Source organism: Candida albicans, chromosome R, assembly GCF_000182965.3.
Source record: "Candida albicans SC5314 chromosome R, complete sequence".
Lineage (NCBI taxonomy): Eukaryota > Fungi > Ascomycota > Pichiomycetes > Serinales > Debaryomycetaceae > Candida > Candida albicans.
In genome coordinates this window covers 913,083-934,516 of record NC_032096.1, presented here as the reverse complement: position 1 = coordinate 934,516, position 21,434 = coordinate 913,083, and the positions used below count along the sequence as shown (strand labels likewise).

The window sequence follows — 21,434 nt, the reverse complement described above, 5'->3', positions numbered from 1 at the left end:
ATGTATTTATTATCTGATATACAAATAGGTTCTATTTTTTAGTAGCGTTAGGGTTAATACCTTTTTTTCTTAAACTATGCTTTTTTGACTTTTCCATAATTTCCTTATCTTCTTCGTCATCGAACTCTGCGAAGTCTCCATGAATAATACCCTCTTCTTCAGCTTCTGCTCTAGCGGCATTCTCTTTCTCCTTAGCACCAGCTTTGGAAATATCGTGTGGAGAAGGAGCAATTTTCTTGAATTTTGCAACGTAAAATCCATCGACATTATAGGTATGAGGATAATAACGTCTAGTCAACGAAATTTTCGGATTAAAGTGTTTTCCACGGTAAGATGTGAAACCCTCTTTACCAATGGTCAATCCAGTGTCCACCAACTTAACATTTGGTCTTTTTCTCAAAGCATAATCGACAACAGCCTCATTTTCGTCTACAGCGATAGAACATGTAGAATACACAATGACACCCCCTGTAGATGAATGGGCATCAACTGAATCTATAGCAGACAATAACAACTGCTTTTGCAAATGAGGAATTTGCATAAAATCCTTTTCTGTACGACTCACTTTGACTGATTCATCTTTGGCAATAACACCGGTACCAGAACATGGGGCATCTAATAAAACTCTATCAAACCCACCAATCACTTTAGGGAATTCTCTAGCATCATAATTACATACAATCGTGTTTTTACATCCCAATCTATGAATATTTGCAATTAAAGATTTTGTACGTGCTTTGTTGGCATCGTTGGCAAAAACACACCCAGTGTTTTTCATTAATGCCGAAATATATGTAGTTTTACCACCTGGTGCTGCTGCCATATCTAATATACGTTCGTTTTCCTGTGGTTCCAATGCCATAACAGGCAAAAAGGAGGATGCCGCTTGCAAGATATACTGCCCAGCCAAATACTCAGGGGTAGCACCAATAGGGACTTGGGAATCAAATATCTGTAAACCAACTTTTGTCCAAGATCCAATTGGCTGCAAGTTTACACCTTTATTGACCAAAGCTTGGGCCAAATCTCTTCTTCTTGTCTTTAATGTGTTTGTTCTTATAGTTATTGGTCTTGCAATCTCATTAGCTTCAAAGAACTCCATTGCTTCTGCTGGTGAGAATAAATTGAATAATTTTTCAGCTAAAAATTCCGAATATCCAAAATATTCACATATATCTTTTAACAATCTGTTAGTGTAATCTGTTCTTGATGTTCCTTCTTCTGCCAACTCTTTGAAATTTTCCAAAACTTTAACAACTTCAAGCATTCTTGTTCTTACCATAGTCACATCCTGAGGACCTTTGGCCATTTCTTCTTCTTCTTCAGCTGTTGGCAAGACTTTCGCTCTGGGTTGTTTAGTTTCTGCTTCTAGCAATTCCTTTTCTGCCTCTTCTGCTTCCAATCTCTCTTCCTCATCTAATCTCTTGGAATAAAGTTCCATATTTTCAGCATTCAAGTCTTCCAAATCTTCATCCTCGTCATCTGAAAACATGGGTCTGGCACGCTCTCCTTCATCTGAATCAAAGTCTTCTTCACCTTCGACGTCAAATTCATCGTCCAACTCTTCCTCTTCTGAATCATCAAAAAGGGATTTCTTAGCAGAAGCTAATTCTTCAAGATCAACTTCTGGTAAATTTTCGACTTCCTCTTCAACCTCAACATCTTTAGTCACTTTTGATTTAGTCTTTGGCTTTGGTTTAGAACTTTCAGCACGATCAGTTTGTTTGCTGGAACTTGTACTTGACTTTGGTTTTTTAGAAACGGGTAAATCATTTTTCTGTTCTTTAGCACCATTTCTTTTTCTTTTAGTGTCGTTTTTCAATTTTGAGGCCTGAAACTCATCAAAAGTTGGTGGCACACCTTGCTTATTCTTTGCTCTTCTACCCATTTTTGCTTATATGATGATAATTACGTATTCAGGTAAGGTTTAAAACTGTAGTAGACCTTTTCAAAGTATGTAGTATCTTTTCTATTTTTTGGCAAGTTTTTTTTTTTCTTAGACAGTAAATGAGGTTTTTTTTTGCGATGAGATTAGACTTCTTGGTTTGTGCAGAATTGCATAAAAAGAGCATTTTTTAAAAATAGAATTTTAATACCCTATTCCAGGCTTTGACAATTCCTGGATCCAGAAGGCATTAAAGGACTGAAAATACACCTACTTAAATATAACACATTCATAGGGAAAGAATGTCCGATTTCAAAAAAAGTGAAACTACCATCCAATCTGGTCAACATGTTTTGATCCGTCTACCATCAGAGGGGTTGAAAATCGTTCATTTACAAGATACAGGTATAATAGGATTAGGGAAATTTGGATCTTTTGAAGTTTCCAATATTTTGGGCTACCCATTGGGCACGTCATTTGAAATTATTGAAGATCACAAGGTGAAGCCAATCAAGAGTATATCCACTTTGGATTTGACAGATTCTGATGAAACAGTTCAACGTCAAGAATTGACCAAAATGTTTTCTGATAGCGCTGAAAATAATCAAAATATTATTAATATTGGATCTAAAATTCAAAAATTATCTAAAGATGATATTGACGAATTGAAAAAACTGGGTGCTAGTTCTAACGTTGGTCAAATGATCATTGAAAAAATGATTGCTGGGCATGAAGGGTTTGATAAGAAAACCATATTTTCCCAACAAAAATACCTTAAAAGAAAGCAACAAAAGTTTTTGAGACGTTTCACAGTTGATTATCTTGGAGGGAGTGAATTATTGCAGTATTATATTGAGAAAGATTTGAATAGGGTTTTAGATCTTAGTGTTGAAACCTTAGGCTTGATGTTGACATACAGTAATGTTCGTCCTGGTGGGAAATATCTTATAATTGACGAAACAGGTGGAGTGTTAACTTATGCAATGATGGAAAGAATGAATTGCGAAGGAACAATAGTTTCAATTCACGAGAATGAACATGCAAATTTAATAGCCTTAAGATATTCAGACTATGGTAATGAATTGGAAACTAAGACCGTGAAAAGTGTGAATTGGTTACAATTTATAGACCCTCAAAGCGAGAGAATTGATTGGACAGATCTTCCAGACGAAGAAGTTAAAAAAATTAAGAATAAAAGCCAGTATAAAAAACGTCGTGACCGTGCTTTACAGATTAATGAAGTTATTCAACTAGTTGAAGAAGGAAATTTTGATGCATTCATATCTGTCTCAACATTAAATATGTCTGAAGTGTTAGAGTATGTCCTTCCTAAAATCGGTGGCTCTAGACCGATTGTCGTGTATAATCAATTCAAAGAATCATTGTTAGAGGTTCAACAAGCATTGTCAGGAGACAAAAGAGTGTTAGCTCCATCCATATATGAAACCAGAGTTAGACCATACCAAACTATTCCAGGACGGATGCATCCTGTGATGACAAATAGAGGCGGTGGTGGTTATATATTGTGGGGGACACGAGTGATTCCTCATGATGCTATTACTGCAGTGGGCAAGGGATTCGCAAAGCGAAAGAGAGTGGAAACTCCATCGAAGACTGACACAGGAACAGTAGAAGTACAAAACGATCAAGAGAACTCTGCCTAAACTGCTTATATAGTATAAAAGAATGAAGAGAAATAAAGAAAGTTAGTTTGAAATTTGAATTGCATTAAAATTAGACATCAATAAATAAATAAATAAATAGATCAACGAACATAAACATCATCACATAAAGTTTTTAATCCATCAAAATCTGAACCATTCAACCAACCTAAAACACATCTAATATGATTTGATGAATCTTTCATAACTCCAATTGACCACGCACTGTCATCCTCGAGAAGAAAATTGACATAATCAGCCTGATTCTTATATCCAATTTCAAAAACAAACGCCTCTGCTTGCGATGGTCGCAAAATATTCTGCACCAACGAACGGTAAAATTCACCATCCCCAAGTAACGCCAAACTCGGTTCATACAATTTCACTGATTTTGCGACACCATCTCTGTCAATAGATTTAATATAGTCATGGTATGGAATATAAGGAGGATTGGAAGTCAATAAATTTATTTTAGGTAGACCGAGCTTGTCCATAATCTCCGCATCAAAGACATCACCTAAATAAAATTTCAAATCAATGGGATTGTTAGGATATCTTTGCTTATACAATGATAAATTCTCATTTGCCAAATCAAAAGCTTTACCAGAAACATCAAGCCCATAAATCTTTGGGGCAATATTGTTCAATTCGTGACCAATCAATAATGGTATGCATCCTGTACCAGTACAAGCATCTAATACCACCAACTGCTTCACGTGTGTCTGCTTAAGTGTCTCAACGAGTTTATTGCACCATTCCTGGGTCTCCCATCTTGGTATCAAAACACCCTGCGTACATTTAATATTCAATTCTCCAAACGGTTGGCTTCCGAGAATATACTGCAATGGAACTAGTTGATATCGTTGATTAACTGCATCATTCCAATCTTCTTTAGGTAATTCCTGCTTGATCCATTTTAGTTCTAAAGATGCCTGCTCAATTGTTCTATTTGCTGGTAGTAATCGTGGTAGAAATGGTGAGATTCTTCTAGCGTCCCGTATAAGTTTTGCACTTATTCGTGACATAAAGAGAAAAAGACTAAAGATATGATGCTCTTTGAGGGGAAATCAATTCTCTTTCTCTTCTATTATTTTTTTTCCTACTTTACTTTTTCCCTCCGATTGGTTGGTCCTTTATGCATCTCCGTTAGAAATTTTAAATTGAGGACCAATATGATAAGGTGGGGACAGTCATTCCTTCCTAATATTACTTAAACAGTTTCACCTATATTCAGTTTCTATTTACAAAGAAATGTTATATACATAGAAGAAAGAAAAGTTTACGATTTACCTTTTCTCACGTAGTACATATATGCTCTTTCATGAACATGATCAGGGAATGGTGAAATAACTTCTGAATGTCCTGGTCTGGCAACAGGGTCTCTCAAGTAAATTGCATGGCATGTATCAAAAGATATTTCAATGTGAGATGGCAAAATTGCAAATGCTCCCAAAAATGGTCTTGGTGTCCATGGAGTGAAATATGATCTTGATGGGTCCTTTCTTCCAAAAAGATGTTTTTGCCAAGGCAATTGAACTTTTGCTTTAGATTCATCTTCCAAAATCTCTTCCTTATTCAATTTGGGTACACCTCTCAAAGCCTTGGCAAATGAAGTTTGAAAAAATTTGGTGTCAGTGCCTTCTTCAAAATTTTCAAATTGTATACGAATTCTCTCCCATTCACTGCTTTGTAATTCACGCAATGTAGAATTGATTAATCTTACTTCGTGTTTTTCTTCTGGTGACTTATTTTCGTCCTTGGCCAAGAAACCCTCAATGTTCTTAGTGGAAGGATCTTTTGTTATTGGGTGGTTCTTATTTGTCAATGTCTGATATATTTGTAAACACTTTGTACGTGCTACGTCACCGTATTTATTAAAGGTTTCCAATGAAGCAGGTTCAGAGGCAGCATTTCCAAGTTGAATAATTTCTTGCAAAATTGACTGTCTTGTAACTTGATTTTGTTGGATTTTCATTAATTTTTGAGCATTTTGAACTGACTTCTTTTGTTTTTCGAAATCTTCAACTTGCTTTAAAGTGTCCAACAGATCTGGTTTATTTTGCTTTAAATCCCATATTTTCTCTGGATTCTTCTTGGCTTCAAAAACATAATTGTTCCATTTTTTAATCTGTTTTTTATCAACGCTTAAGGCCTTTTCTAGACTTGGTTTAGTTTTACCAAGGGCAAACAATACTTTTTCTGGATCAACACTAAACACATCCCCGCTTTGTAAGGGGAAGGATGGGTGTTTTATAACAACACCATTGACTTTGACGTATCCACCAAGTATAAATTGTCTGGCTTGTCTGACAGAACTGGCGAACATACTTCTGAACAAAGCAATTTCTAATCTCTTTTCCAAAGTTCCATATGTTTGTAAAGTAATAGGGGTTGGTGCAACATCGTGACCTTTTAATGAAGCGTCTAATTGAGAATATGTTTTCAAATTTGAATCAAACAAGACATTTTTGAACCTCTTTTCCTTAATTTGTTGGCCATGATAGTTTCTGGTTTCTGTTTTGGCTGCCCATTTTTGTTGGTACAATGTTTTTCCAAAATACTGTAATGGATCCTTTCTGTAAATATTAAACAAATTCAATTTATTCATAGACATAGTAATATGACCTTTGGTCATACTACTGACTTTGTCTATACGTCTTGGCATTTTGGATCAATAATGCAAAAGAGAACTAGTTGTGTTTGACCTATAGGTTGGTTCACCTTTTTGCAGAAATATCTTTACCAATGGAAAACGAAAATTTTTTTTCTCCCTCAATCAATTGTAAATTGTATGTGAAAGAGTGTGTGTACTCAATTAATTTTTTTTTTCTCGTTCTGTTCTCTGTTTTCCTTTTCTCATTCGGTATTACTTTCACTGGGGAGGAACCACAACAAAACTAAGGTGAATTGGTGTCAAAAAAAATCGAAATAGAACACCAAAACATTGAAGGATAGATTTTTCAAGACTAGGATTTTACTGCCACTGTACTTGGAGGCAAACAATGGCAACTTTGGATGAGAATAACCCTTCTAAACAAACTCATAGACATTGGTCCATCGAGAATGAGATAAAGCTATTCAGCTTATTGTGCGATTATAAGCCCGCTGGTAAAAACAAACAACACAATATTAAAATCATTATCAACAATATTAATGAATCTTTAGACTCTAAGGAGGAACCCTTCAGCGAATATGACGTGTGGAATAAATTGAGGTCTTTATATGATCTAGAAAAGATTGACCAGATTGAGGAATTACTGACTGAGAACACCAGTACAGAAGAAACCACAAACCAAGTGCTGTCTGGATCTGCAAATATCACGAAGGACACCAAGAACGCTAAAACTACTTTGGATGCAAAAGAGCCAATTCAAGATAAGAAAGAAATGGATAAAGAGAAATCAGAATCGTCATCATTGTCTACCCCTGAACCACCACAAAGAAGAACTAGAAGTGCCAGAGATACAACAAAATCGAAACGTAACTTGCGTGATACACCTAAAGAGAAGTCACAATACAATGATGAAGAAATAACTCTGGGTGGTGCTGAAAAATCGAAAGTGGAAGTGAGTAGTACAAGTGATCATACAGATGATCAATCGCCAACGCCAGGAAGTACAAAAAAGGGTCTAGATGAGCAGACAAACGACGATATGAGTGATATTGAAGATGTAGACAAAGATAAGGGGGATGAGACAATTGCTAAAATTAAGAAAGAAAACACTTCTGAGCAAGAAGAAGATAAAAACAAAAAGCAGACAGAAGAAGAGGCAGAAGAAGAGGAAGAAGAAGGTGATCATGTTAGCGGAGATGAAAGGGAAAGCAAAAATAAGGACACTAGTGAAGATGAGGATGGTGAAGATAATGAAGATCAAGATGAAGATGATGTTGAAGTAATTGAGGACAGCCATACTGATAAAGAAAATGAATCTAGTTCAGAAGAATCATCACCTGAACCAATGACTAAACGAACGAGACAAAGAACAAGGTCCACCCATGAAAAAACAGAACACACGTCACCTAATATCAAAAAGAGAACAAGACAGAGTGTCAAATTTGACGACAAGCCTGCAGAGCCCTCCGATACAGGTTCTAGAAAAAGACGAGCTCCGCCAGGATCAGTATCTCCTCCACATCCTCCTAAAACACGAAGACGTACAAGATCAGTAACCCATGAAATAGAGGAAGAGGATGCTTCGACACAGAGTGCTGATGATGCTGAGCCAGAAATAATCAAGGTAGAAACGAGACATACAACAAGAAGGTCCAGTCGTATACTGATGGAACCCTCATCATCAACACCAAACGTCAGAGTAAGACGCAGTAGTCGTAAAAGATGAGATATCTTGGTACTTTTTCAGACCCGCCCAAGCTTCACTGACTTTGTGTTTTACTCAATGAATGTATTATACGATGGAGTGCGTGGATTGTTATAATTAAGTGGTACGAGTATATTAGTAGTAGTTGCACACTATAAAAATTTTTCAGATCAGAAAAAAAAACCATAACAGGCGCGTGCTTGATTTTGTCTTCTTTATATAGTGATAGATTACTATTAAAAACAATATTTCTTCTTGAGGAAGTCTCCGATAGCCTATATGGCCACAATTACTGTATGATACTAAGAAGAAATAATATAATACCACTCCGCCATTTGACTTCAGGTTGTCGGCTCTTTGCTAGAAAAGCAGCCACTAAAAAGGCACCGTCACCTCTACTTGAGGAATGGGATCGCGGGGGGAGAAATCAAGATACAGGACTTTCCCCTTTATTAGCATCTATGAAGCGATTGATAGATCTGAATCCTGGGTGTGTTAGCTTAATCCAAGTTGGGAGTTTTTATGAACTTTATTTCGAGCAGGCGGAGGAATATGGTCCTAAATTGGGACTAAAGATTGCAAAAAAGAAAACCCTGAATCATGTTGTTCCATTCGCCGGATTTCCAACTACACAATTGCGAAAATTTACAGAAATGCTAATTCATGAACAGCAAGTTAACGTTGCCATTATTGATCAATGTGACCAAGGGTCCAAGACAAATCAAAATTTGGTGCATCGTAAGATTTCAAGAATCATTACACCTGGGACATTAATTGACGAGTCGTTTCTAAATTTCAACGAGAATAACTACCTTGTTGCCATTTCGTTTGCTCCCAGCTCATTGAGTCTTCCACCAGACCCACAAATGAAAGTTGGACTATCATGGACTGATATTTCCGTTGGTGAATCATTTGTACAACTAACCACATTAGGTGAATTGAGTTCAGATATTGCCAGAATCAACCCCAGTGAAATATTGCTACCTAAGGAGTTCCAAGACCACAATTTACATTTGGGTCAATGGTATAGCCCCTTACAGGAATTGAAACGCTATATCATCAGGTATCATAGTACTACCAACTATAACGAGTTGAAATTACAATATCATGACAGTATTCAAAAAGTTAGAAGACATTTGGAAACTTTTTCTCCACGAGAACAAGCTGCCTTAAATATGATAATGTCGTACATGAGTATAAACTTACCTGATGTTGATATTTTGATGACTTTGCCAACTAGATATTTCAATGAGACTTGTTTACAGATGGATTCAAGGACAAGAGAAGCTTTAGAGTTAACCGAGAGAACGATAGCTGGAAGAACCTCTTCTGTTGGTTCATTGGTTTCTGTCATTAAGCGAACATGCACATCGTCCGGTACGAGGTTGTTAACTGAATGGATAAAGTCCCCATCTTTAGACACCAAAGATATCGAAAAGAGACAATCATTTGTAAAAATGTTTTTGAAAAATCAGCACTTAAAAATAGTGACTAGACAGCATTTACAGCAGTTGGGTGATTTCATAAGAAACTTGCAAAAGTTAGTGGTGGGACGTGGAGATCCTGTCAATCAGTTAGTGTATGCAGCAAGCACTTTGGATGGTTTACAAAAATTACGGGATTTTTTGGTTGAAGAATACGAACAGAACCCCAAAAAATTGTCTTGTTTAAAAAATCTCCTTGAAAAATTTGACATCCCAAAACATTTAGCAGAGAAAATATATAACACAATAGATATTGAGGAACAGACAATTCCCGGTGAAGGTAGTGAAGAGATCGAGGAGCCAACAGAGGTAGTTGAAGATACTAATCTGAGTTACACTAATAGTTTCCTAGAGAAATATCGATCAAAACAAGAGGGGAACACGGACGCAGAAAATTTTTATTCTGTGAAAAGAGATTTCAATGACGAATTGAAGATTTTGCATGACGAGTTGAGTGAGTTGGAAGTGGAGGAACACAAACTTTGGAGTAAGTTGCGCAATGTCCTTGACGATATTGATGTGAAATTAAATATCGGCAAAAAAATTGTACTTGGCCGTTACAATAATGTAATTTTAATAACTGGCAAAACATCTTCAATAAGTAAAGCAAGTGCTAAATTGGATGGTGATATTCTCTATGAGAAAAAAATGTCACTTGTATACAGATCAACAGAATGGAATGATATTCAGCATCTAATATTAGACAAAAAGGAAGCCATTTTGTTGGTTGAAAGAAAAATCATAGAAGAGCTCAAACTGGAAGTAACACGGAGATTTCCTGAATTTCGTGAATTGGCTGGGTTGGCTGATTTTCTAGATGTCACTTCTTCCCTTGCAATTGTCGCAGAAGAGAACAATTGGACCTGTCCTAAGTTAATTAAAACTCCTCGTCTCTCAGTGGAAGGTGGTAGGCATGTTGTTGTTGAATCTAGTTTGAAAGATTCTGGCAATATGTTTATCCCCAATGATTCCAAAATGGGTACAGATGGGACTTTGTGGGTTATCTCGGGTCCCAACATGGGAGGTAAAAGTACTTATTTAAGACAGAATGCTTTAATTGTGATTTTAGCACAAATTGGTTCATTTGTTCCCGCTGAAAAGGCAACTATAGGGTTGGTTGATAAAATTTTTACTCGTATTGGAGCAACTGACGATTTATTCAATGATTTGAGTACTTTTATGGTGGAAATGGTTGAGGTAAGCAACATTTTAACTAATGCAACCCCGCTGTCATTAGCCATTGTCGATGAGATTGGACGAGGAACAAGTGGCAAAGAAGGATTAGCAATCGCATATGCTACATTACTCAGTCTATTGCAAGTTAACAAATGTAGAACCTTGTTTGCTACACATTTTGGAAAAGAATTGGAACAGCTTTTGGTTGCCAATAATATAGACCAAAAAAATATTCGCTATTTTCGTACAAGAGTATTAGAGAATGGCGACAATGAGAAAGGCTTTGTTATCGACCATACATTGGAGCCGGGAATCAGTGAACGTTCTCATGCATTAGATGTTGCCCGAATGGCAGGGTTTCCTGAAAACGCACTAAAGGCTGCAGAAAAAGTACTAGATAATTTATAGAATCGTATATTTCCTAATATAGTTCATGCGGCCTATTATTGAGGTGGATGTTGGTATTGATTCTGATTGTTTTGTAGATGCTGTAAAAGTAATCTTTGTAAGTGCTCTAATTGTGCAGGGTCAACCTGTTGTTGCGTTTGTGCATTTGGCATATTAGGGTTGAACTGTTGTTGTTGTTGTTGTTCTTGGGGTTGTTGTTGATACTGGTTGTATTGTTGAGGTGGTTGGTATGCTGGCTCATATTGGGGTTGCACTGGTTGGTTGTATGCATTTTGATAGAAATGTTGGCTTTGGCCAAAAGTTGGCTGTGGATACTGTGGAGTTTGACCCATCAAGCTATTGTAAGAATCTGTTTGTGGATAATAAGGCTGTCCATACTGAGCAACTGGAGGCGATTGTTGTTGTTGTTGTTGAGGTGGTTGTTGTTGACCATAATTGCTGTAAATAGTATTGTGTTGAGGCAGGATTTGTCTTCCTCTATTATGGACAGCGTTCTGAGAGTAAGTTGTTATAGGAGAATATGCCGAAACTTTCTGTCTTTTGTTTGGTAATGATGGCCCCGAAGTGTGTGTCTGTTTGTCTTTAGTCTTTTTATTTTTCTTTTTCTTTTTGGCCAGTTTTGCTGCCAGTTCTTTTTCATCGTCTGAATATTCCTGTTCCTCCTCTGGGAGCTCTTCATCATGACAATTACTTGCATCAGTTCCTTTTATGTGCTTAATTGAATCGGTGTACAAGAACTGTGAGTCAGGTACAACATAATACACAGTTTTTCCTTTGCTTTCCTTGAATTTCAGAAACTGTTCTTCCGAGTTGAATTTGACACTGTAAACTGGTTGTTGTACCCTACCAAATATTTCAAACAAGGGGCCTATCACAGTTCTATCCTCAAAACAAAATATTGATTTTTCTTGTAGAATTCTAAACTCTCCAGACGTTCTTGCCTTGATTATCATAGTATTTTCGACCAATCCTGTAATTTCACCAATTTCCTCAATAGGTGTATTAGGCGATATTTCATAGTTATCGGGTAAAGAAGGTGCCTTTTCATCAATTATTTCGTGGACGGATTTGACAGGTCCTTCATTTGAATCCTCGTCTTCATCCTCAACATCGTTATAATCAATATTAGAAGTCTCATTCTCATCACTCGATTCATCTGAAGAACTATCACCCAGACTTTCTTCTGAACTTGAGCTTTCACTATTGTCATCGCTAGAAATATCATCAACGTTGATTTCTTCGTCAGACAATTGTTCTGCTTCATCAGCTAGACCTTTGTGACTGGCGTCTGCTTCTACTTTTTCAGTTTCTAAGGACTCTGGTTTTTGTGTGCTTTTTAATGATTCATCGTCAATCGGATCTGAAATTTCCCTCTGTATGTCATCAAATTTTTCAATTTCTGTTTCAGTGGCCATTTCTTTCAGCTGTTCCAACCCATTATGAAATTCCATTTTTTGTTTTTCCACATTGGATTGTTGGAGATCTTCACTTGTTTGAACGGTGTTTTCGTTATCAGGACATACGTGCGGTGCCTGGGATACGTCTGAAATAATATTGGTATCTGTAGGAATACTCTTATCTAGGTCTGAATTGTGAGTAGCAACCTGTGGTTCGATATTCTCAATCTCTGAAGAGGCATTCTCCGTTGTGGTTGTTTCTCTCTCATGTGAAGTCTCATTCGGAAGAGTGGTCTTATCAATAGCAGTTGGTTCGTTGGCGTTGGTAGTATCTTCTACGATCTCCCTCAAAGCAGTTTCTTGTTGGTTGGTTGACTCAGACATTTTCAGGAATGAACAATTACTATACAATAATTGGTGTTTTATCAAATCCCTATTTCGTGTTTTATTTTTTTCTTTTCCAGAGATGATGATCATCGCGTTTGCTTTCAGCAACTATTTTCTCCATGTGGGGCTCAGTGGTGATTTGCACCTAGTACAATTACACTCTTCAACAGTAAGTGAAGATTGTATTAAGGTATTTATCTTTTAATATTTATAGTGTTTCAGTACTTGTAGCTTTACATAAGTTGCTAAATCCACATCTTTTGGAACATTATTTGAACTATGCTTTTTTCTTCATAATTTAGAAATATTTTGCAACAAAAATGAACCAAAAAATGAGACAACAATTAATAGCATAATACTCTATTAATATAAACATAACAATGTCATTTTTACAAGAAATCAGCATCTGAACAGCTAACGACAACTATATTTATTGATAGTTAATAATAGAAAACAATGAAGGGTGTTTCTCTGCAGTGATTACAACAATATCATTTCGTTCTATAATAATAATAAACTAGTGAAATCTATCAAGGCGATAAATAATTGTCGTATATCCTACAGTCACGTGCAGCAAGCAAAAATAGGGTACTTGCCCTAAATTACACAAAATAAATTTTGCGTGTAGGTTCTCAGATTTTTTCTGTTTCCCTTACACTTTCTGTCTCTTCTCGTTTTTCAATGTTAGACAAAAAAAATTTTTCAGAGAGTAGTAATACAATTTTTTTTTCACTTGACTTTTTTGTTTTTGTTTTTTGTTCATTAGCTACCACCAAATCAACTATCAACAATGGGTGCCTACAAATATTTAGAAGAATTGCAAAGAAAGAAGCAATCTGATGTTATGAGATTCTTGTATCGTGTCAGATGTTGGGAATACAGACAAAAGAATGTCATCCACAGAGCTTCCAGACCATCTAGACCAGACAAGGCTAGAAGATTAGGTTACAAAGCTAAACAAGGTTTCGTTATCTACAGAATCAGAGTTAGAAGAGGTGGTAGAAAGAGACCAGTTCCAAAGGGTGCCACTTACGGTAAACCAACCAACCAAGGGGTTAACCAATTGAAATACCAAAAATCATTGAGATCTACTGCTGAAGAAAGAGTTGGTCGTCGTGCTTCTAACTTGAGAGTCTTGAACTCATACTGGGTTAACCAAGATTCCACCTACAAATACTTTGAAGTTATTTTAGTCGACCCATCTCACAAAGCTATCAGAAGAGATGCTAGATACAACTGGATCGTTAACCCAGTTCACAAACACAGAGAAGCCAGAGGTTTGACTTCTGCTGGTAAGAAATCCAGAGGTATTAACAAGGGTCATTTGTTCAACAAAACCAAAGCTGGTAGAAGACACACCTGGAAGAAGCACAACACCTTATCTTTATGGAGATACAGATCTTAAGCTGCTTAAAAACATTTTTAGTATTCTTAAGTCAAGGGTTGTTTTTCCTTTCAAACATTACTCTTTTGTTTAAATTGAAATAGTTTAAGTATATGTAGATATCGTACTTATATACATTAGCTTAAATTGATTAATAAAAGATGAATTCATTTTTTTAAAAGTACTATTGGAACCATTAAATCAGTACAAGAATAATTATCGTACAATGCACACTTTAATAATTTAAATCTGTAGGTTTTCAAACAATCGGTAGAATAGTGATCGACACGTTAACTGCGATACACAAGTCATCATTTAAAATGTCGTTAGAAATTAATGAAACCAGAGTCAAAAAAACAATTCTGTATCGTCCTGTCATTTTGATTAAGTACTCTTGTAGCTTTGTCAATCAAACAGCCAAACAAATCAATTAATTTTAATCAATGAGAATGTCGTTTTAATGTCGCAATTTCTGTAGTGTGGTATACAACAATTACTTTTCTCTCTTCTATTTTTTTTTTCCCCTATCAAAATCATATAAAACCTATATACCATTCCGATTTATAGTTTTTTTCCTCCTTTTTTTTTTCTTTTCTTTGTTTCCCTCCTTCTTTGAAGACTTTTGATTTACTTTTTTTGATTGCATTGCTTTTGTTTCGACAATTTAGTTAATTTGTATCAATTGATTACCATTATCGAGTTTTTAATAATTGGAGTAATTACTTTTTTTTTTGTCCTTCCCCAGCAATTCACTTGTCGATTTTCATCACGTTCCGTTCACCCCCCCTTCTTTGAAATAAACAAATTTAAATATGTCCGACAAACAACACACCAAAACTGCAATTTTATCAGTATATGACAAAACAGGTTTATTAGATCTTGCCAAAGGTTTGGTTGCCGCTAATGTGCGCATCTTAGCTTCTGGTGGTACCGCAAAATTGATCCGTGAAGCTGGATTCCCAGTCGAAGATGTCTCATCAATTACCCATGCTCCAGAGATGTTAGGCGGTAGAGTTAAGACTTTACATCCAGCTGTTCATGGTGGTATTTTGGCTAGAAACTTAGAAAGCGACGAACACGATTTAACTGCCCAAGGTATTGAAAAAGTTGACTTTGTTGTTTGTAACTTGTATCCATTCAAAGAGACCATCTCCAAAGTTGCTGTTACTGTTCCAGAAGCCGTGGAAGAAATTGACATTGGTGGTGTTACTTTATTGAGAGCTGCCGCTAAGAACCACGAAAGAGTTTCCATCTTATCAGACCCACAAGATTATGCCCATTTCTTGGAAGAATTGAAGAGTGGGGAAATCACTGCCGAAACTAGAAACAGATTGGCATTGAAAGCATTTGAGCATACTGCAGACTATGACGTTGCTATTTCCGATTTCTTCAGAAAGCAATATGCCGAAAACATCTCTCAATTGCCTTTAAGATACGGTGCTAACCCACACCAAAAGCCAGCACAAGCTTTTGTGTCTGAAGGTGAATTGCCATTCAAAGTGTTAAATGGTTCACCAGGATACATCAACTTATTGGATGCTTTAAATTCATGGCCTTTAGTTAAAGAGTTATCCGCTTCTTTGAATTTGCCAGCTGCTGCCTCATTCAAGCACGTGTCGCCAGCTGGTGCCGCTGTCGGTTTACCTTTGACAGACATTGAAAAGAAGATTTATTTTGTCGAAGATATTGAAAACTTGTCTCCTTTAGCAAACGCTTATGCTAGAGCCAGAGGAGCTGATAGAATGTCCTCTTTTGGTGATTTCATTGCTCTCTCCAACATTGTCGATAAACCAACTGCACAAATCATTTCTAAAGAAGTCTCAGATGGTGTTATTGCCCCAGGGTATTCCGAAGAAGCTTTAGAGCTTTTAAAGAAAAAGAAGAATGGTAAATACTGTATCTTACAAATTGATCCAAACTATAATCCAGAAAACTTGGAAAGCAGACAAGTCTACGGTATTACTTTGCAACAAAAAAGAAACGACGCTATTTTCAAAGGTTCTTCATTCAAAGAAATTGTGTCCAAAAACAAGGATTTGACTGAACAAGGTGCTGTTGATTTGACTATCGCCACTATTGCCTTGAAATACACCCAATCCAACTCAGTTTGTTACGCTAAGAACGGTATGGTTATCGGCTTAGGAGCTGGTCAACAATCTCGTATTCACTGTACCAGATTAGCTGGTGACAAAGCCGACAATTGGTGGTTAAGACAACATCCAAAGGTTTTGGGTTTCAAATGGGCTAAAGGTACCAAAAGACCAGAAAAATCAAATGCAATTGACTTATATGTTACCAACCAAATCCCAACTGAGGAACCAGAAAAATCTGAATACGAATCTAAATTTGCCGAAATACCAGAACCATTAACAGCTGAAGAAAGAAAAGAATGGTTGAGTAAATTATCTAATGTTGCATTATCCTCAGATGCATTTTTCCCATTCCCAGATAATGTTTACAGAGCTGCTAGATCAGGTGTGAAATTTATTGCTGCTCCATCAGGATCTGTTATGGACAAAGCTGTCTTTGCTGCTGCAGATGCTAACGATATTGTGTACGTGGAAAACCCAATCCGTTTGTTCCATCATTAGTTTTTAAATACTATGCTTTTTTACTTTAGTAGTAGTTTAACTTTGTATTCTTGTAATTGAAATAATTTCCAAATCATAATACTATTTGTTTACTTTAAGCCTCTAGTTGTTTTTTTGGCGATTACTCTACAACTCAAGATAAGACTGAGTACTTTTTTTTCTTTGCTCACAAGTTTTGCATTATCCTTCCTAATGCGGAAGTCAACATTTGTATGGCAATCAATTGTTTCTCTTTTTTTTCTCTCTCTAGCCTTAAGTAAAAGGACAACACACGTCAAAAATACAAACACCAATAATTTATGTATTAAAAGGGAAAACAGAATACAAAAAAAGTTTTTCATTTTCTTTTAGAAAAAAGCACATACACCCAACACTTTTCAAACCATTTGTGTTCTAAATTCAAAAAGTTCTAAGTGATAATAATGGGTTCTTCAGAATATAATTATGATGAGCTGGGAGAAACATGGCCATTCTTTGTGTTGGCGTTGTTATCTTTTATTTTGTTGCCATTGACCATAAAGTACATATCTAGAGTTTTTACAAATACCAATCCCACCAAGGAAAATCAATCCATTGTTGGAGCAATTCAAGAAAACAGCGAGACTTTGAAAGTGCCCAACTTGTCTGAAATCAAATCGTTCCAATCCAAGCAAAAGTCTCTGAAAATATTCAATAAAACATTAATCTTCTTGCTTATCGGATGGAGCATTGTTATATACGTGGCAAAGTATGTTACCAAGGAAGCTGATTTAACAGTATTATTTGATCCATACACTATTTTGGATGTCTCGTTTACTGCTAGTGAAAGAGAAATCAAGAGTCATTATAGAAAGTTATCTTTGAAATATCATCCAGATAAATTACCTAAGGATTTGACTGAGGAACAAAGATCTCAAGCAGAACAAGCTTATATTAGATTGACTTCTGCTTACAAGGCATTGACTGATGAAGTTACCAGAGAAAACTTTTTAAGGTACGGTCACCCTGACGGGGAGCAACCAGCCACACATGGTATTGCCTTGCCTCAATTTTTGGTCGAAGGAAAATATAGTTCATTAGTTGTTGTTTTATATTTTATGGTCATAGGTATCTTGTTACCATTTATTGTTGGAAAATGGTGGAGCAATGTGAAGTCACATACCAGGAAAGGTTTGCATGTTGATACTGCTGCCAACTTTGTTCGTAAGTTTACCGACAGGGATCCTGCAAAGGTCATTACACCAGATGTTATTTTGGATTATGTTTTGGAAAGTGAAGAAATTAGACAAGAATTTCCTAATGCTTCACATGCAGAGTTGAAAGATTTGGTGTACAGGTATTTAAATAGACAGTTTGACAGTGATCCTAAAGTCGAGAAGAAAAAAGTTGATCTCATTGCAAGATTACCATTTTTGATTAATGGATTGATTGACATAGCCATTGTGTTCAGACTCCACGAAACAATTTTCGCCGCCGAAGATTTGAAGAAGTCAATAATTCAAGCTGTTAAGCCAACAGGGAGATACCAAGAGTTATTACAGTTACCATATGTGGATCCAGAAATTGTATCCAAACAATCTATCCGAAAATTAGGTAAGCTTTTCGCTATTTCTAAGGATGAAGCCAAGAAAGCATTGGGAATACAAAGCGATGAACATTTGGAGCGTGCATTGAATGTAGCTCAACACATTCCGACACTTCGTATTATTGATGCTGAGATCAAAGTCCCTGGCGAAGAAGATGGTGTTGTTCATCCAAACTCACAAGGACACATTTCCATTAAGTTTTTGGTTAAATCTCCTAAATTGAAATCATGTCCTGATATTGAAGATGAGAGATTAAAAGATGAAGAAACTTTGGAATACATGAAGAACCCATTAATTGTCAATGAGCAACAAAAGAAATTGCCATATTCTTATGCTCCATATTTCCCGCAACCAATCCGTAATTCTTGGAGTTGCTATGTTATCGGACAGAAGGAAAACAGATTGCTTGAAGACAGTACCAACTATGTGTTGGAAAATATAGATTTGAACAACTTGGAATTACTGCAAGAAGCATGGATCAAGGGAACTGATGTTAGAATCGGAACCTATAAAATTCAATTACCTGGAGCTATTGGTAACGTTGGGAACTATTATTATAGATTGGTTATGAAGAACAATGCATATTTCGGATGTGACGTTGATATACCTATTGATTTAGAAGTTACACCAGTATCCATTGGTAAGAGTCTTGCAGGATTGAAAAAGAAGTTTGACGAAGAGGACGAGTCAGAAGACAGCGAATCTGATAGTGATATTTCAGATCCAGAAGAAGACAGTTTAGCAGGAGCTATAGCTGCATTAAGAGGATCCGATCTCAAGAAAAAGAAATCATCAAAAGATGAAGTCGAGGAAGAAAGTGAAGATGAAGAGGTGTTCACTGATATTAATACTGATACAGAAGATGAAGGAGATAATTAAGCTTAGTTTCCCACTTTTGTTATTCGTTCATTCATTTATTAGGAATTGTAAAGTTTTGATTAGTCTTTAATCGCAATTTTTCTATCTTTCTTTCTTTTTTATTTTATTTATGAAACAGAAAGTTTCCATCAACTCATGTATATTATCTTTTAAATATAGATGTCGGTTATATAATCATTTCCTATACTGCTATAGTGAAAATATAAGCCTCTGGCGATTCCAAACCTTGGTCTTTATAATAATCGGGAACTAACTCACCCTGCAGAAATCCCTGTTTCTTATACCAGGAGATTGCCTCATGATTGGCCACACTTACATGAATAATGATTTCATGAATAAATCTTTTCTTAGTCTCTTCGATTAAATAATTCAATAACTTCTTCCCAATCCCTAAACCGCGGTACGCTTCCAAGACAGCAAAACTTTCAATGTATACAGTATTAGGAGTCTTTGATAATACTTGCAGCAGTTTATTATTCACAAAATCATTGAATTTCAAATTGTGATTGTTGTGGAATGTTCTAGCTTTTATTCCCCCCACAGGCAATTCAGAATAATATGCTAATTGAACAATTGAGTTTGAGGACTCTAATATTTGCTTGTACCATGATTCGGGATACTTTATGGGCAAGGTAACCTCATTAATCTTCTTAAGCACACCAAGATTGTTTGGTGTAAGATCGTCCAACGCTATAATATCCCTGACCATTGAGGGTATTGAGGATGATTAAAAATGTCAAGCCACTGCAACAGGRAWTTTTGAAAACCTTTCACATCAAGAGTTTTTTTTTTTCTTCAACAGTAGTAGTAGTAACAGTATCTACAGGCAAAAAATATAGCACAATTGAGATCAAAAACCCATGCCAGCACTAATCAAATTAACAAGCTCTGTCCTAAATTAAATTCACACAGAATGAAACTATGACATTCCAATCCACAATTGAAGTACTATAGCCTCATAACAATAATATTCACTCAAAATACATAACCTTTCTGTAGGTTGCGGAAACTGATTCTAGCTTTTTCCTCTATTGCGTCATTCTGGATTATTCGGAGAAAAATACCCATATTTAAAGTGGTTTGCATAAATTCTAGTTGGGTAACATTAATGAACGAGACACTACCAAATTGAGTGTTGGGCCACAAACAAGTAAACGAATAATGTTGAGGAGATTATTCATATGCTGATTTATAATTATCTCGTCGTTGCCTGTTGTGCATAACATAAACGAGTTTTACTTGAATATATATAGTTTAATTCTTTTTTCCGGTTTCTTTCCTTTTTAAAATTATAAAGTGCCTCTGAAATATTAATAATAAAAACCAACATTAACAAGCAGGAGAAAGTGTTAGTCGTACAAGTATATAAACCACACTAAATCACTTCCGTTCACTTTTATTTTTCAATACCCTGACATATTTTTTGAAGACTTTATTTTCATATTCAGTTTTCTTTTTTTTTTTTCCTTTTACCATTAATACACTATTACTATTGTTTTATATCAACTAAAAGAAACTACAGTCATGCTTACTACAATTCTTATTATACTCATTATTTTGTATTTTGCCAGAAATATTTACAATGAGTTCATTAATAACCCAAGCAGTCCACTAGACGTATCCACAGAAAAGGAATCAACCATAGTAGAAGGCAAATTCACCCCTATATCACTCACAAAATACAACGGTAAAGATTCACCCAAAATTTTCATTGCTGTAAAGAACAGGGTCTTTGATGTAACTCAAGGTGGAGCATTTTATGGACCAGGTGGACCATATGAGAATTTTGCGGGGAGAGATGCCAGTAGGGGATTGGCTAAGAACTCCTTTGATCCAGATGTATTAACAGACATTAACGAGCCAATTGACACCTTAACGGATTTGACTGCTGTAGAAAAAGAGTCATTGGATGGCTGGGAAGAGCATTTTGAAAACAGGTATAAAGTTGTTGGTACTTTACATGAAAATGGTACCGTTGAGGAGAAATCATAAGTATTGACTAGTATAGAACGATAGTATTTCTTGTTTATTTCAGTCAGACTTTATTAAACACTACTATGTATCTGATAATAGATGGTCTTTACAATTGCCTAACAAAGAATGAACTCTGTTAATGTAGGTTAGCTTGCAACAACATTTGACATTATTGTTTGATCTTTGACACCTTGAAAAAGTCGTGTACCAATGTCTCCATTATGAATTTCTGTAGGTTTTTTTTTTTTGCYTTTTTTTTTTTCTCTCTTTCTCTTCTTGAAGATGAATTTGAACAAAGTAGTAGTAGTAGAAGAAGAGGAAGAA

At 35.9% G+C, this 21,434-nt stretch overlaps 12 protein-coding genes across 12 annotated transcripts; 7 read left to right on the top strand and 5 right to left on the bottom strand. All coding sequences in view use genetic code 12, as the record gives it.

The window, feature by feature from the left end:
* Window positions 1–31: 31 nt before the first annotated feature.
* On the bottom strand, window positions 32–1,888 carry CAALFM_CR04170WA (rRNA (cytosine-C5-)-methyltransferase; the record flags this gene model as incomplete). Its single annotated transcript, XM_712271.2, has 1 exon — window positions 32–1,888. The coding sequence occupies one exon, from the start codon at window positions 1,886–1,888 to the stop codon at window positions 32–34; it is 1,857 nt and encodes a 618-aa protein (XP_717364.2).
* Window positions 1,889–2,187: 299 nt separating this feature from the next.
* Window positions 2,188–3,549, top strand: CAALFM_CR04160CA (tRNA 1-methyladenosine methyltransferase subunit; the record flags this gene model as incomplete). Its single annotated transcript, XM_712270.1, has 1 exon — window positions 2,188–3,549. The coding sequence occupies one exon, from the start codon at window positions 2,188–2,190 to the stop codon at window positions 3,547–3,549; it is 1,362 nt and encodes a 453-aa protein (XP_717363.1).
* A 101-nt stretch (window positions 3,550–3,650) lies between these two features.
* CAALFM_CR04150WA (S-adenosylmethionine-dependent methyltransferase) lies at window positions 3,651–4,571 on the bottom strand (the record flags this gene model as incomplete). Its single annotated transcript, XM_712269.2, has 1 exon — window positions 3,651–4,571. The coding sequence occupies one exon, from the start codon at window positions 4,569–4,571 to the stop codon at window positions 3,651–3,653; it is 921 nt and encodes a 306-aa protein (XP_717362.2).
* Window positions 4,572–4,825: 254 nt separating this feature from the next.
* CAALFM_CR04140WA (mitochondrial 37S ribosomal protein uS4m) lies at window positions 4,826–6,211 on the bottom strand (the record flags this gene model as incomplete). The annotated part of the gene is made up of 1 exon (XM_712268.1): window positions 4,826–6,211. One exon carries the CDS (start codon window positions 6,209–6,211, stop codon window positions 4,826–4,828), a length of 1,386 nt encoding a protein of 461 aa, XP_717361.1.
* A 337-nt stretch (window positions 6,212–6,548) lies between these two features.
* On the top strand, window positions 6,549–7,886 carry EAF7 (Eaf7p; the record flags this gene model as incomplete). The annotated part of the gene is made up of 1 exon (XM_712267.2): window positions 6,549–7,886. The coding sequence occupies one exon, from the start codon at window positions 6,549–6,551 to the stop codon at window positions 7,884–7,886; it is 1,338 nt and encodes a 445-aa protein (XP_717360.1).
* Window positions 7,887–8,161: 275 nt separating this feature from the next.
* CAALFM_CR04120CA (mismatch repair ATPase) lies at window positions 8,162–10,933 on the top strand (the record flags this gene model as incomplete). The annotated part of the gene is made up of 1 exon (XM_712266.2): window positions 8,162–10,933. One exon carries the CDS (start codon window positions 8,162–8,164, stop codon window positions 10,931–10,933), a length of 2,772 nt encoding a protein of 923 aa, XP_717359.2.
* Window positions 10,934–10,968: 35 nt separating this feature from the next.
* Window positions 10,969–12,714, bottom strand: CAALFM_CR04110WA (RNA-binding snoRNP assembly protein; the record flags this gene model as incomplete). Its single annotated transcript, XM_712264.2, has 1 exon — window positions 10,969–12,714. One exon carries the CDS (start codon window positions 12,712–12,714, stop codon window positions 10,969–10,971), a length of 1,746 nt encoding a protein of 581 aa, XP_717357.2.
* Window positions 12,715–13,507: 793 nt separating this feature from the next.
* RPL15A (60S ribosomal protein eL15) lies at window positions 13,508–14,122 on the top strand (the record flags this gene model as incomplete). Its single annotated transcript, XM_712263.2, has 1 exon — window positions 13,508–14,122. One exon carries the CDS (start codon window positions 13,508–13,510, stop codon window positions 14,120–14,122), a length of 615 nt encoding a protein of 204 aa, XP_717356.1.
* A 791-nt stretch (window positions 14,123–14,913) lies between these two features.
* Window positions 14,914–16,692, top strand: ADE17 (bifunctional phosphoribosylaminoimidazolecarboxamide formyltransferase/IMP cyclohydrolase; the record flags this gene model as incomplete). Its single annotated transcript, XM_712262.2, has 1 exon — window positions 14,914–16,692. The coding sequence occupies one exon, from the start codon at window positions 14,914–14,916 to the stop codon at window positions 16,690–16,692; it is 1,779 nt and encodes a 592-aa protein (XP_717355.1).
* Window positions 16,693–17,114: 422 nt separating this feature from the next.
* Window positions 17,115–19,136, top strand: CAALFM_CR04080CA (protein-transporting protein; the record flags this gene model as incomplete). Its single annotated transcript, XM_712261.2, has 1 exon — window positions 17,115–19,136. The coding sequence occupies one exon, from the start codon at window positions 17,115–17,117 to the stop codon at window positions 19,134–19,136; it is 2,022 nt and encodes a 673-aa protein (XP_717354.2).
* A 181-nt stretch (window positions 19,137–19,317) lies between these two features.
* NAT5 (peptide alpha-N-acetyltransferase subunit) lies at window positions 19,318–19,845 on the bottom strand (the record flags this gene model as incomplete). Its single annotated transcript, XM_712260.2, has 1 exon — window positions 19,318–19,845. One exon carries the CDS (start codon window positions 19,843–19,845, stop codon window positions 19,318–19,320), a length of 528 nt encoding a protein of 175 aa, XP_717353.2.
* Window positions 19,846–20,660: 815 nt separating this feature from the next.
* On the top strand, window positions 20,661–21,128 carry DAP1 (Dap1p; the record flags this gene model as incomplete). Its single annotated transcript, XM_712259.2, has 1 exon — window positions 20,661–21,128. The coding sequence occupies one exon, from the start codon at window positions 20,661–20,663 to the stop codon at window positions 21,126–21,128; it is 468 nt and encodes a 155-aa protein (XP_717352.1).
* Between the last annotated feature and the right edge of the window lie 306 nt (window positions 21,129–21,434).